Source organism: Poromitra crassiceps (assembly GCF_964638095.1).
Source record: "Poromitra crassiceps genome assembly, chromosome: 1".
Lineage (NCBI taxonomy): Eukaryota > Metazoa > Chordata > Actinopteri > Beryciformes > Melamphaidae > Poromitra > Poromitra crassiceps.
Window position 1 is genome coordinate 29,459,499 of NC_139623.1, and position 16,365 is coordinate 29,475,863.

The following is a 16,365-nucleotide window of genomic DNA, read 5'->3' on the forward strand; positions in this document are numbered from 1 at the left end:
TCCCTCTTTTCTTTACACTCATTTTCAATTCAACCCACATATCATTTCAGTTCGACAATAAACCCAACATTTACCTTATTTCTCCTTTCCCTCTTTTCTTTACACTCATCTTCAATTTAACTCGACCCCATCATTTAAACCACCACCATTTCCATCCCCCCTTTCAAAGCTTCTGTCCCACCTGAAGCACATTACAGTCAACACAACGAAGGCAGTAGTCCCGCACATCCTCCTCGTGTTTGCCCCAGTAGTAAAGTTCATGAACCCGGCGGAGTGTCACTTCAGGCCCGAAATGACCCTTCCAGCCGCAGCCCCCGTGAGTCCCCCGTAGCACCAACCCCCGCAGGTAGCTGGGTACAACCCACTGGTTCCCGCTCTTCCCGTGCCCCTTTCTCTCTAAAACCCCATCTCCACCCAGTTGCAGGTCCGAAAACATGTTCCACAGTCCCTTCGTGGCACCGGAACACGTGCGAATCTCCTCCACAGGGGGCCGGCGTCCGGCCGCTACCCACCCGTACACCGGACCGATCTCCGCGTCCTCCATCTGTCTGCGTTTCCACTCCCCCTCGTCGACATCCATGATGGCGTCTATGTCCTCGTCTGTCAGGTCCCCATCTGAACAGCCTCCCTCGTCTTCCTCCACCTCTTGCACTCGTTCGTTCTCCCGTCCCGCTCCCCCAGGGAGCGGCGTGCTGAGGACAGCAGGGGGAACACCACCGGTGTCGATTTCCACCTCGGCTCTCCGCAGTGCAACCGTGGGGGGTGTGTAGCGGCTAGGCTGGGCCGGTTCCCCCGGCGGTAACCCCCCAGGCTCACCCGGAGACACGAGTGCTGCTCCCCCGACTGTAACAGCTCTGCAGATGATGTCGCTCACTTCCGGCTGGTATGCAGAGCAGCTAGGCTTCTCCGGCGTTAGCAACACCCGTCCATCTGGACAAGCAGTCCACACTCTCCTGACCTGAATGACCGGCTCTGCACTGCTCCGCTGCTCCGCCGCTTGTCGCTCAGGCTGCTCCACTGCTCCGCTACTCCGCTGCTCCTCTGCCTGTTGCTCCCCCGGCTGTGTGTCTCTTCCAGCGTTCACACCCTTAGTGCAGTCTCTGGCTAAATGTTCAGGTGACCGGCACGTCCAACAAAGTCTCACCTGTCCGCCGCCTGCACGTCTCTCCTCTCCCGCTGTTCTCCAGTCCCCGACAGCTTCTTGACATTCTCTGGCTAAATGTCCGATCGCGCCGCATGCCCAGCAGGCTCCCTGCTGTCCATGTCGTTGTCCCGCATACCCGGTCCGTCTCCCGGGACCGCCTCGGCACCACCTCGCCACGTGGCCCGGTTCTCCACAGGTCCAACACAGTCTATTTTGTGGCTCCTCCGGCCGTTCTCCACACTGCGCTCCCTCTGTGCTCAACTTGTCCACACGCTGCCCGACTCCCCGCAGCGCCATCCACAGCTTCACTGCCCAGGCAGGAATCGCCTCCGCCAGCCATCTGACCTCTCTCAACAAACGGGCTTCCATGCCCGCCAGCACCGAGCTGATCCCCGTCGTCAGCTCCTCTTTTCTCCCGTTCACCGATGGCCATTCTTCCTCGCGCACCATCACACGTGGCGCCCCTAGCAGCTAGCTCACACAGCTAGCTTGCTACCGCTAGGTCGCTCGAGCCGTCTGATCTCCAACTTTTCCTCCGCCGTTCCTCCTCACTCTCTCCCCTCTCGACCGAATCAGAGGCGCTACCGCTTCACTTGCTGACACCAATGTAACGGATCGTGTATCCGCCAAGGAACGGAGAGTTGTAGTTGGTACAGGTTCTTTATTGACAGGCTCATTCAGCTCCTAGCAGCTAGCTTCACAGCTAGCTCTACACACAGCAACCGGTCTCGCTCACTCGCATAGCTTGACTGGCTTCCGCCATGCTGCCGCTGGTCCTATATACCCCCTTCCCCCTAGGAACACACCCACACACATTAGTTCCTAGCTGCAATCTAGACACTTCTATTGCACATCACATTACAGGTAATACCTGGATTACCTGGAACGCTACAATACTTTACAGGAGGTGCTCACTGACAAGACCATCCAGATCGTGAGCAAGTTAGGTGGCGGGACCTCCATCGTGCCGTGATGGGCACGCCTGAGACAATGCATGCTAACAACGAATCAAACTTGTCACCCAACGGCCAAGAACACTGCTAGCCAACTGGAGGAGGAAGGTCCTCCAGCAATCCCTCCACGAACCGAGATACCAGGTTGGAGCGTGAAAGAGTGGTTGGCCCCTTCTGTGAGGGAGCCAGAGACCTTACGACAGATTGGAATGATTCCGGCGGGAACCTATACCAGCCCTGGCTGCTTTACACCCAGCCAGGTGACCAGGTCTTGCTGGATCTCCAGAACAATATCATATGTCCATTTAACACAATAGCACAATAGCTACACAATTTAATACCTCATCAAGTGGCGATTAAGACTTTTAAATACATTTCCGTTGTTTTGTTTTGCTTTTTGCTTGTTTGTCTTTTTCTCATTTAATTTAAAACTCAATACAAACAATTTGAAATAAAAAATAAAATACTTTCTAATACTTTTTAAGGGCCTTCATTTTCCCTAAATTGATTGATCAACTTTCAATACTTTTCAAGACCCCGCGGATACCTTGACATTTGTTTTACTTTTTTAATTAATTAATTTGTTTTTCAGTTCAATTATATTTAAATTTCAAATAAATCCAGTATTAAAAAGATTTTTTCAAGTTGAATAAATGCATGATGTTGCCAAAGTCAATGAGTAATCGCATTAAATAATCGTGATCTCAATATCAGTAAAAAATAATATCGCAATTATGATTTTTGCCATAATCAGGCAGCCCTACACAGCACTACCCGCTGGCCACGTTACACTTGAACATAAAGGATAGACATCATTACCTCAAATGTGGCGGTTTGTTCTTAGACACTGAAAGCTGAAGTAACGTGTGTGTTGACTCGATACCTGCTGCAGTATGGAGTTGATCCTGTCCACCTCGCAGTCGATGAGGAAGCGTTTCTCCTGCCGGCGATCCATCTCCTCAATGATGCGTCTGTACTCAGTGGGGTCCACGATGTTCCCCACCGAGCGCGCTGTCACCTGCCAGTTATTGGCTACAGCGCTCTCCATGATGGCCTGGAGGATTGCAAAACCTGGAGAGGGGAGGGAGAAGAGCCCCATCACATAAATGTCTTTGTGGATTTAGTGCACAGCGGTGGGTATATCTTGTGTTGACTATCCAAATCATTGTAAAGAATAGCCTCCAGGGTATTATGGCTCATAACAACTGTGAGCAACACGCCGGAAGTCTGAAAAGCTTTCCCTCACCTTGGATAAATACTTACAGTATAAGGACATCAGAAGAAAGATGGGTGACTAGATGTTTGGCTCCTGCTAGTTACTTTAGCAGCCATTCCTCAATGCATGATTTAAATGTTTATCTGAGCAATCTAACTGCCTTGAAGGAAGTACAGTACCTGCAGCAGACTTTGCCTACAATCTGTTTTGATTAATTATCCAAAATACAGAGAAAGGCCTCCCACTAGCAAACAAGGTTTTCCTCCCAGTGACATGAAACATAAAAACAGGCGCCCCAAATGACCAAAGGAGGCACCACTTCAGCAACCAGGATATTGCATGTTTTTGGTGAGGGGTTCCTATATGAAGGAAACCCCCAGGGGGCACGGGGAGAACATGCAAGCTCCACACAGAAAGGCCCTTTTGACGACCCCACCCGGGCGGTGGGCACTCGAGGACATGCGGACGGGCACGCACTCCTTCAGCGCTCCACAGCATCCCAGGTGGGAATCGAACCCAGGACCTTCTAGCTGTGAGGCGGCAGCGCTACCAGCGCTTTTTTTTTTTAGATGGATCATGAAAAACTTGAGTTTGAGAGTTTCAAGAAAGGGACCTTCTTTGTAGCCAACTTTATTTCCCAGGCCTGGGAGCAAAGGCAGAATTACGGCAACCATTTTAGGGCATCCTCCTCCGTCAGAGTTATAGTTATAGCAATATGGTAAATGGTAAATGGTCTGCATTTATATAGCGCTTTTATCCAAAGCGCTTTACAATGAGTAGATAGTCTACATTCACCCATTCATACACCAATGGCGGCAGGCTGCCGCGCAGGGTGCCTACACACCATCGGGAGCAAGGAGGGTTAAGTGTCTTGCCCAAGGACACAGCGACGGCAGCTGGGAGGGAGCGGGGATCGAACCGCCAACCCTTGCGTCATTGGCCGACCCGCTCTACCTCCTGAGCTAAAGCCGCCCCAATAACCACGCCCTGTGGCGCCGGGATTGGCCAAGAGCATTGAAGCTTGGGACTAAAGCAGCTGGGGTTTTTCATCTTTTAAAATAAAGATGTTTAAAAAACTATTGCTTGTTACATTTTCAGTGCTGTACCTTTTCTCTGGGTAAGAATTGAGCTTGAAATTAACGATATGATACATTATATTGCTATGAACGTGAACACAACACCGTTAATATTATTGCATGTTTTTGTAGATTGTGTACATTGTGTAGATTACAATTATTATGCTTATTATTATTATTACTATGCTAAGGAAGGTAGGTTACCATAATTAATTTCAATGTCCGCTCTCGAAATCGCTGTCCGTTCTCAAGAGCTATTCAGTTGGTTCATGAAATCGCTGGGCTGCGTGCCCTCCAGTGTTGCCCCTGGCCAATCCCGGCGCCACAGGGCGTGGTTATTGCTTATCCTATGTGCGAATAGAAATCACGCGTCAGAGTAAGCGTTGTCAGTTGTCATGTCTCCTAGTAAAACCATGTCGAGTGTGCTCTGAAACACCTTCAGTCCTTACACGAAAACGCTGTCATTCTTCCTGCATTATTGTTTCACTTCTCACGCGTCAGCCATCGCACAATACGGCATCACTCGTCAATCATCAGTCCTCACTCATCAGTCATCACTCCTCACACAAAAATGTTGTCATTGCTCCTGCCTCACTTATCACTCAAACTAGCTGTCAGTCATCACTCCTCACGTCTCACATGAAAATGCTGTCATTCGTTGTTTTTGTTGTTCTTCCGCGTGTGATGGGGAAACCGCAAGAATGCCTCTGTGAACTTAGCAACAATTTTTTACAACTTCAATTCCGATTGAATGATTTTGCCTTCAAAATAAAAGCGCAAGTTTTTTTAATATTTACAATATATATACGGTATATATATATATATATATATATATATATATATAAAAAACTTGCGCACTTTAGGATGCCCTAAAATGGTTGCCGTACAGAATGTTCTGTTCAGAAAATAATGATCTGTTTTGTTGTTTAAGGAGTATATTGTACTGTGATTTAGTAGTATTTTTATAGTTGGCTTATGTTATACTGTATCTTGTGTGTCTTGTACAGTAAGCCCATGGCTGGGCACTGTTAAGTGCATGACACAATGAATAAAAACAATCAATCAATCAATCAATCATATGATTGATGATACCCTCATCATATATATACAGTATATATATATATATATATATATATATATATATATATATATATATATATATATACTGTATATATATATATGTCAGATGTATGCTGACGACGCGGTCAATTTTGTACACGGTAAGAAAACTGATCAGATCTCTTGTAACCTTACAAATGTTCTAAGCAAGGTCCAACAGTGGTTGCAAGATACGTGCCTGCTGCTAAACACAAAAAAAACGGTATGTATGATGTTCAGCAAACGACCAGTTGGCATCACCCGGTCCAATGTGTTTCTGGGGGGGGAGGAACTGGAATTAGTCTCCCAGTTCAAGTACCTCGGAGTCATCTTGGACTCAAACCTATCCTTCAAGAAACACATCAAAAAAGTTAAACGAACAATTAATTTCAATCTAGTTAATTTTAGACAAATTCGACCTTTCCTAACCACTGATGCAGCAAAAATGTATCTTCACTGCATGATATTCTCCCACATTGAATACTGTTTCACAAACTGGTCGTTCACAGGTGCCACTGTCATAAAACCCATTGAACAACTTTACCATAGAGCCATCAAGGTATTTGCTAGAAAACCATTGTCATACCACCACTGTAACATTCTGGAACAACACCGCTTTTTGACCTTTGAAAATATCAAGGTCTTAAAAAGTGTGTGTTTTTTCTACAAATGCCTTCATGGACTAGCTCCCCTGCCTATAAATGAATTCATCCACAGAAACAGAACTAGTGGACTTGGCACCAGGTCTGACACTAGAGGTGACTGTAAGGTCCAGCGCAGACTGACCACGTTTGGTCAGAACGTCCTCTCAGTTAAAGGATGGGTTTTCCGTGGGGAATATGAATATATATTAAATCTCACGCCCCTAAGGTTTTAGAATCCGTTGAAATTTTTGAAATTGGTTATTAACTGCCATGCCTATCAAGCATCTATCACATTATTTCCATGTCGCTCTGACGCAAAACGCGTCAGAGCGACACCCCCCGCCTTGCGGAAGTCGTGCACCTATGAACTACAACTGTTGTGAGCCATGGTCCCGCCTCTAGAGGTCCTCCACGCCCCTTCAGAGGTCTTCAACAAAAACGAAAAGGCAGCCATCTTTTTCAACCGCCTAGCCTGCTGTAGCTAATATTAGCTTCCCATAGTTCCTTGCAAAGAGACCATATCTCGGGAAGGGAAGCACTAATAGACACGGGACTTGCGGCATTGGAAAGCTCGGCAAATTTTACATCTAGTAGTAGGTGGGTTGAAGTAACGAAATCAACGCTGAGCAATGTACCCGTTTTTACACATTTTTACAGAAAATAGTTACAACATCAGATGCGCGTAACTCCTACGAAAATGCCTTAAAATGCATGAATTTTTTTTTATGAAGACATCTCCCGACATATATACTACAGTTTAAATTTGGTGCAATTTGGAGGCAATTTTATTTTCGATAATTTTCTTGTTCTTTGTATGTTTTATTGTCGAAGCCTTCTTCTTCTTCTTCTTTGAGTTTTATGGCGGTTGGCAAACATATATGTGCATTACCGCCACCTACTGTAGTTTGATATCAGCCAAATGCCTGAGGGGTGGGCATGAAAACGAAGGCCACGCGAGCCCAGTGCATTGTGGGAAATGTAGTATTTCGAGTCCCCGCACCCGCACCTCCCCCCCCCCCCCACACACACACACAGAGTGGATTTCGGTTGATATCTCTGTGAGTAAACCTCCAATTTCAAAAATTTCAACGGATTCGAAAACCTTAGGGCCGTGAGATTTAATATATATTCATATCCCCCACGGAAAAGCCGGCCTTTAAAGGCAGCCAAATGTGGAACAGTCTGCCAGTCCCCATAAGGGAAAGCCCCACACTTGCCACTTTTAAGGGTTCACTGAATGAATGGCTGAAAACCCACCAGTCTTGTGGCCACAGGTAATAAGGTCAACTTCTAAACTTTTTTTTTTTTTTTTTTTTTATAAATCTTTCTGTACATGTTATACTGTTGTGTTTTTTGAGTGTATTACTGCTGCTTGTGTTTTGCTGTTTTGCACATGTATACTTGTTTTACGGGTGTAAAGCACTTTGATGCCTATGTTTTGCTGTTTTATATATTCTGTTTTTATGTTTTTGTGTTTTATGTTTCGGGGACAACGGATGGAAACTAGCCTTCCGCTAAATCCGATTTTTACACTTTTATTATGTTCCAGATGTTTTTATCTGTTCCATGGTTATTGTGTTCATCAATTTTGCATTGTCCCGTCTAAATAAATAAATCAAATCAAATGACATTTAGTATTTAAATTAATTGTATAGTAGAAGGTGAACTGTAGAGGAGTACAGGTGTGATCAGATTGATCTGGGATGAGAACTGTTGAGCTGCCTGAATGTTTCATGGACCTGATTCAACAAAACATCTGTTCTCAGAGGAGTCTAATTGACAAGTGACATCCCTGCACTCACCCCGTGACATACAGCAGGTGCTCACCCTAAACACCACAAGGGATAGTTAGGGTGGTGAAATTAACAAAATGTGATCTTTCAGATTGTACAGTAAATGCATTTTTATATGACTTTCTTTGTCCATCTGAATTCTGCCCATTATGTTAACTCATTCACCGCCAAAGACGTCTTTGACGTCTTATCAGAAATAGCCATCCACGCCAAAGACGTGTTTGACGTGTTTTTGTTTTTATGAGTGCAGCGCGTAGTTGAAACACTTACCCAGCCTCTGACATGTCATCTGGTCCCTATCCTCAAAGGGTAGCCGACAGCACGTTATCAAACACATACCGCAGCTGTTGTTTGAAACGAGGAAGAAGGAGGAAAAGAGGAAAAACAGAGAAACGCGCTTCCTTGTACAGAGGAAAAAACGCCATTGAAACGCCTCTCGGCGCGCTGCACTGCTGCCTTGCTGCAGGGCGAACCTGGATTGCCTAGTCAAACCCGTGACGAACATGATCGATCCGGTTCCAGCAGCGCCTGGTCCCAAAGCCAAGCCGCGGACCCGTTCCTGTGTCGTGTGACTCGTGTCGCAGCATTCGTCCCACTCCCAGCCCGAACGAGAGGAGGAAAACGCTGATGGGGAAGGAGGGGGAAGGAGGTGCGATCTAGCTGCAGGCAGCTGTGGACAGAACTCTCTCTCTCTGTGTGTGTGTGTGTGTGTGTGTGTGTGTGTGTGTGTGTCTGTGTGTCTGTCTGTCTGTCTGTCTGTCTGTCTGTCTGTCTGTGTGTCTGTCTGTACACTCACTCACACTGAGCAAACTGTATTGTTGAATGTAAAAAAAGCACTTCATATATATATATATATATATATATTTTTTTTTTTTTTTTTTTTTTTTTGTCATTTGTGTCATAATGAATAATATTTACATGTCTGATGTCAATACAGTTCAAAATAAAAGAATTGAGAGCGAGTTCTGCATGTGCTGTACATAAATGCCATTTTCTGCAATTTCTTTTCTCAGAGAGACATTTTGGGTGAAAACAGGGTGTATATAAATGGCTATAAGTAGAGTACAGAACATGCTAAAAGCTCACTTTTTTTTCCCTGGTGAACCCAGAGACGTACATCTTCATTTTGAGGTATTGCAAATCACTCTGGTGCTAATAGATAATTTACTGTGGGTCTTGAAAGATGACCAACAATTATGAAAATCTTTGGCCTGTGCTAAATATTGGCAGTCCTAAACTGGCGGTGAATGAGTTAACAATCACACATTTCCAAGTCTACAGTAAGAAGTGCTCCAAAGTGGCAGCTGCTTGCCCGGACAAATAAAAAAGACAACTAGGTCAAATGGAAAAGTAGCTTTAAACCTTTAAAGAATGTCCGATATTGCTCATTTCATTCATGGGAATGAGAGCTACAGTGAATATCAACTTTCACTGAATGTCTTTCCTTCCCTTTACCTCGTATGGAGGACTGCATCGAGAACATCATCTGCTTTTATCGCCAGGTCCCTGGGACACATGCAGTGAGTGCAGAGTCAGGCATGGGCAGAAGGACCAGAACATTGTCTCCACGCTGAAAACTACTGTGACCGTTCTCCCTCAGTCGCCCTTCACGTATAGATATCATAATATTCATTTCTTAATTATAATGGCTGGATCTTGTCTATGAAGAGATGTGTGGTGTACAATTGTAACGGCAGGTGGTGTCCTTGTGCTCACATATGGGAGCTGCCAGATGGTTTATAAAAATGTCCGTCGTCATGCCAGGCGAGCAGAGAGGTGTTTCACACAGGTAGAGCCATGGAAGCCCAGTGAGGAAGCCTCATGCTAACTGAGGAGGGCTCAGTTGTCCACACAGAAGATCTTCGCGGAGGACCGCGTGTTACCAGCTCATATTAGGATAATATTGGAGCACTGTTATAAGGATTATTATTTTGGTCCACTTCTGGACCCATCTGATGGCAAGAGGCAATCATGGATGCCTCCTGCAAACAACAGAGCGAGCTGGCCGGAGAAGAGGTCTCCAAGCCAGGAGCGGCCTACTAGCCTGAGTGAGTACCTACACCCTCTCTTCTCTGACAAATCCAGCCTGTGTTCCATATTTCAGCGTGTGAGTGTTGATCCAGTCCGCCCCTAGACAACGATAACGATAATCAAATCGGATTGGGTCAAAACGTCACACTACGTTCAACTGTTATTTGTGTGTCAAACTTCTTTTTCATGTGTCCTTGGGAGGAAGAGAGGGCTTTCTTTTGCTACTGTAGGGAGTGAGCACGGTGAACTGGCAGACAGGAGCTGTTCTTTCAGCACCTTCAATGGGCCATGCACACCAAGCCCAAGCACCAGTTCAGAAGGACTGAAAATAGACTCCTGTTTAGCTTCATGAACACCAAATACACTAGAGGCACTCCTTCACCCCAAGATTTTCCAGTTTCCATGCAGTATTTTCTCAACATAGTTGGTGCCAGCGTTCAAGTGCACCCTGCGACTCAGGGTGGTACACACTCGAGACAACATGCTCAACACCCAGGGACTGCAAAGTCTGTGCCGCGGTAACCCAAGAGTGGTGAAGATTTGATCAAGTCGTTAGTAACAACTTGAGCTTTTGGTCTGAATGTACAATCACATGGTCAGATGGTTCACCCACTAGTGGAACCACTTGGTTAGGCTCAATACTCCATCACAGGTCAAAAGAATGCAGCTTGCTCATCTCATCTGCTATATTAGTAGCCCGAGCAAAGCATGTTGTGAGGGAACTATCAGCTTTATGGGTGCTACTGTACTAAGAGACTCACGGGTCACAGGCAGCTGCATGTTGGAGTGGGTCACAGATTCCTCTGCAAGACTGGAGAAGGCTCTGGCAAATCAGCAGTAAGTGCAAACTTATCCTCCACAAAAACAGAGGTGAACAGAATCAGCTAGACCCTAGTCTCTTAAAACAGACTCTCTACATTCGGCGAATGCAGCTAAACAGTCTGTACGTTACACCCCCAGAACATGCACAAGGAAGTTGGGAAAAAAAACTTCAGACTGGAAGGAAGTTCGACAAAATCCGACCAATCACGACATGTGTGTCCACGGAAAAAAATTCTGATTGGACTAATGAGCGGAAGACCCGCCTTAATTTTTTTTGGATTGGACTAATGAGCGGAAGACCCGCCTTTCTGCTTCCCATTCCGGTTGGCGCATGCTTCTCCCCCACGAATTACAGACGGTATGGCGGAAGCATTTGAAAATTGCGGAAGCCAACTCGTCTGTTCTAAGAGACTAGCTAGACCCATACCCTCCATTTGCTTACAAGCTTCGTGCTCTAGTGAGGACATCTTCCCATTCTCTGAAAACTCCAGAGGGCAATTTAACATCACAGGATTTAATTTTAATTGCTAATGTCTCCGCTGTCGAACTGTGTGATTCATACAAATCACAGTTGTGACTTATATGCATGTAATGTTTACATTATAAGTCCCTTTATTTTGCAGGTCATAGAAGATCTTCAAAAGACAGCATTAGGCTGATTGACCTGAACTGACAGAAAATGGCCTCTAAATGGGTCACTGCCACAGGCGTGTGACCATGTTGCCTTTTTAAGAGATCAATCCAATCTCTTGTTAAAGGGCCAATCCATAATTGCAGTGTGGTGTTGGTATTTTGTTTTTTTATTAATTTGGGTTGATATTGAAGTGAAGATAAAATCTAACATTTTACAAATTTATAGTGTTGTTTAAATGAGCAATATCTATAAAGGCTGAGCTAAAGCATGCGTGTGTTGTGTGGAGTAAAGCCTGATATATACATTGCAAGCTTGTTTCTCATGTTTATGTCAAAACCCTCAAGAATCTATGTGAATATAATTAAAACTAATACGACCAAATCCATTCTATATTGGGGCTGTAAGATGACTTCAAAAGCTATGAGAGTAAACTGGGATGAAACGCAGGCGTGAAAAAAGCATTGGAAGAGGAAGAGCAGTGACCCTTTAAAGGGTAATAGCTTGATCAAAGTATGAATATGATAACAGTCAAAGCAGCGCAGTAAATAATACCATACAGCTCGCAAGCCACATGATGAAAGACTATGGATGGACAACATAAATCTGAAATTTGCATATTACCATTATCTGAAGAACAACATGCAAAATGTGTGTGAGTGGTGGTCGAAATACACGGTGGCAGTCTAACCAATAGACGGGGGGGGGGGGGGGGGGGGGACGATGCAGGACGTTTTTCTTGCATCCCACAGAGCGAAGCTGCTATAGCTGACTAGACTAAATTAGCAGAAGAGGCATCTCATGCTGTGCTATCCTTTGCTCTTATAAAACTGCTGATTCAATAAAACGAAGAATATTATTACTGTTCCTGCATAAGCTGGTGTGAATTATGTTAATGTAAAGGCAAGCCAGCACCAAGCCTCTGTACTGGGCATACATGAGCTACATGAAACCTGCTCCAAATCCACATCATAGCCAACTACCGCTCCATACACCAGACTCCCATTTACCATCATGACTACTTAAGCTGTCATATCACTTCCAGTCAACCAGTGTTCTGTTTGCCGCTAAATTAAGTGTAGAAATTGGCATGAATAAATAATTTAGCATGGGTGAGAGAGTACACCATGCAGTGAGTTATGAAAGTAGAGGGGACCTTGGAGTGAAATTAGCGATCAGGCTTTTAACATCAAGGCCCCTAAACTGTGAAATTTAGGCGATGATGTTTTTACATCTAATTTCTTTAATTAGTTCTGTTTATTACTATTAGGCCTAACCTTTACTGTTTCCTTCCCAAATATCCCCGAGGGATCATGAAAGTGCAATCTAATCTAATCTAATCTTATTTTAACATGCTTTGTAGACTCATACAATTCTGCTGAAAACATTAAAGAAATTCAATTACAGAATGTCAGTTATTTTTTGGGTGTATTCAGCTTCTCCCCCTCAATAACCACATGCAAGTATGTGGCTTTCAGCAACTATAGATATCTTGGAGCTACTTTGCCAAGCCTGAAATTCATCCATTTGAATCTCTATGTATTTCAGTAAGATTCCAGCCGTATGTCGGACATTGCCATCCAATTCTCTGTAAACTCTCGATATAGATGGTATCTCAGCCAACCACGTCCAGTTGTTTCAGGTCTGCTGACAGTGCTGCTGACACTGCAGTGAACAATCACATTTTCCCCTCTGCTATTTTGTTGCATTACAATGTATGAGACACTGTTGAATCTCTCAAAGAGACACTGTTGAATCTCTCAAAGATAGCACCACTTTGATTATGTTGGTCACACAGTTGAGCGCGACGTGACAGCATGACGTGAAGTTAATCTCATCTGAGACAGGGGCATACAGTACCACTTTCTAATATATTGTATTAATTATTTTAATAAGAATAAACAGCTGGCAGTTCCACTGGTAACTGTGTCCAGCACCACCGGCCTGTACTTCTGCATGACTGATGTGCATCTTTTTATTATTATTATTATTATTATCATTATTTCTGATTCCCCCATTTTCTCTCCAATTGTACTTGGCCAATTTCACCCTGATGCCCCGGTCGCTGCTCCACCCTCTGCTGATCTGAGGAGAGCCGTAGACTAGCACCATGCTTCCTCCGACACAAGCCGCTTCTTTTCACCTGACAGCGGGGAGCTTAGGCGTAGCATGTGGGAGGATCACGCTATTCCCACCAGTTCCCTTCCGCCCCGAACAGGCACCCCGACCGACCAGAGGAGGCGCTAGTGGAGCGACCAAGACACATACCCCTAATCCGGCTTCCCACCCGCAGACACAGCCAATCGTGCATGTATGGTAACACGAGGGCGTGAACCTACGACCCTCGCGTTGGTAGGCAGAGAATCTACCGCTACACTACCCGGACGCCCCTCTTTTACATCTTTTAACCAGAAATAAAAACGTAATGAGTTTGCAGTAGGTCTGCAACTAATTATTTTCATTATCAATTAATCTGTCGATCATTCTCTCAACTAATCGATTAGTCGTTTGGTCTATAAAATGTCACAAAATGGTGAAAAATGTCAATCACTTTTTCCCCAAAGCCCAAGATGACATCTTCAAATGTCTTCTTTTGTCGTAACCAACAGCTCACAACCCAAAGATAATCAGTTGACTGCCATAGAAAACTAACGCAACCAGAAAATAGTATACAGCAGAAGAGGGAAGCGCTGCATGGATCTGATGGCTCATCCGACAGATGTTCATTAGTTGGGCAGGTAATAGTATTAGACAAACAGAATCCAGGAGGTTGCTTGATATCAGTCCCCAGGTTTTTATGCAGACTACCATGGAATAAAACTAAGGCACTCCATCTTCAAGTAGAAATATATATTTAATCGAGCACAAGGCAAATAGACAGACCAATGCGTATTGACCTGCTAGGTCTTCATCAGGGTCAGCAACCACAAAATACTCACATTTAAAAAGGTGGAACAAGATAATTTTAGTATTTGTTCCTTTAAAGATTTGTCTAAATGCTTAATCGATTATAAAAACTAGTTGACGATTAATTTTGTGTCGATTGACTAACTAATCGACTAATTGTTGCAGGCAGCTCTAGTTTGCAGCAACAAGAACCAATTTCTCTCAGCTGTTCCAACACGTTGGCCACTGCACTGACTACGAGTGCAGACATGGGAACTGATTTGTTCCCAAAAGAGCACCTAGGTATTCAGAGCACAACGGTCCTCCCCTCCATTTGTCTGCTGGTGACCTTCACACAGGAGTGCTCAGCAGACAGCAGTCAAATCAGGTTTGGCCTTTAAAGACAAGAGGCTCTTGAGCGCGCTGTGCCACCCCATATTAGCCACTCAGGAGTCTGAAGAGGCAGGGCCAGGCGATATGTGCATCCACATGCTTGATATTCAGAGAGGTTGAGACATTCAAAAGGGGTTTTGGGGCGGCCATTGCTCCTCTGTGCATTGAGGAGCGCTCTGATGTCCAACCCAATCACCAGAATAAAATGTGGGCATTGTACGTTTAGAGAATCCACAGAAATGTACAATATGAACATTTCAGTTCTACAGCACAGGCACCTTCCTGGTTACTTGCCCGCAGGTAACCGCCTCCCTTGCCCCCACCTCGGAGGAGCCACCGCTACTTCCTGGTTGCCCTGACCACCTGCTCTGCCCGGTAGTGAGTTGCGGCGGGAGCCTCGGCTTCCGCAACTCATGGCTACCGGCCCGGTAATGTCCCGGGAGCCACGAATCATATTGCCGGTTAAGTTTAGGAAAGTAAAACAACTTGGTTGGGGTTAGGCAAGTAAAACAATGGTTGGGTTTAGGCCACAGAAGCAACTTGGTTGGGGTTAAGGTTATGGTTGGGATTCGAACCAGCTCTCTCATGACAAGAAAGTTGCAAGTCTGGAACACTACGGCTCTACCACTCCCTTCCCTTCTCCCTATCACGACTTTGACCTACTTAAACCTCAGACTGTCATTATGACATATAGAACGTTACTTATTCAGGTATCTAGAAACGTGAAATGCTATGTATTTCCGTTCAGAAATGTTCACATTTCTGTGGATTCTAGAAACGTGCTATAGCAACATTTGAATGTGGTGACACTGGGATGTGATGTCAGATAGGAGGCTGATCTGACCTTAGGCTCGAGAGGCCGAGGGCAGCTCCGTCACCGCCCGGCCTTCAGAAACACAAACACAGCTTTTATCAGTTCAGTGACATGGCAGCTCAGAAACAGAGGAAATTAAAAGGCAGATGCTGGTGTGTCAGCTCTTCCCCCGGTATTCTGAGACATATTATTGAATAGCATAAGATGGGCGATGCATGACATTTTAAAGAATGCTACTAACTAAGAAAAAGGATTAGGGGGGATTTAGAAATCATTTCCTTGTGAGTTATATTTTTGTTCCATTTCTTGACACCATAAGCTGGGTATTTCCGATTTAAGCATTTGTCTGAGCTTGTCAATGTTAGACTTGAGTGCACTGACCATTACACATAGAAAAGTCAGGGAAAGTATTGAAATGAAGAAAATACGTGGAAATGTCATTCAGTTTATTCTAACCTCAATAATGACAATGCAACAATGGGAAATGTCATACCAGAGCACCACAGTGGAAATGTCAGAGGACCTCCAAAGTCTCGTAGTGAATATTAGCACTGGTGTGATTTATCAGTCTGTGCACAAATGACAAGGTGAAGGACTTTTGGTTGAAGAGTTTGCGTTGACTTTGTAAACAGATGGTACATTTTACAGAAGCCAGCAGGCAGGGCAACAATCAAGGGCATTTTAAGCAGTCAATTATACAGCATCATCATGAAAATAATACATATTCAGAATTTGGAGCATACTGTTACAAGGCTGAATAAGGCAAGGGAAAATTACTTATTTTCTCACGCAAGCAGCAATTTTGACAAATAGAAAAACAGATATAGTTTAGATGTTGGGAACAAACATGAATCAGACAGTTGA

General features: G+C 44.7%; 1 protein-coding gene across 2 annotated transcripts in view; it reads right to left on the reverse strand.

The window, feature by feature from the left end:
* The window catches only part of LOC310773329 (glutamate receptor 3-like), a gene marked incomplete at both ends in the record, with an annotated part of 166,662 nt that overhangs the window by 81,780 nt on the left and 68,517 nt on the right, over nt 1–16,365 (reverse strand). For both annotated transcript variants that reach the window (XM_083633204.1, XM_083633203.1), the window contains one exon: nt 2,981–3,168. In XM_083633204.1, the coding sequence (XP_083489330.1) occupies nt 2,981–3,168 (188 nt within the window). The remainder of the gene's footprint in view (nt 1–2,980; nt 3,169–16,365) is intronic.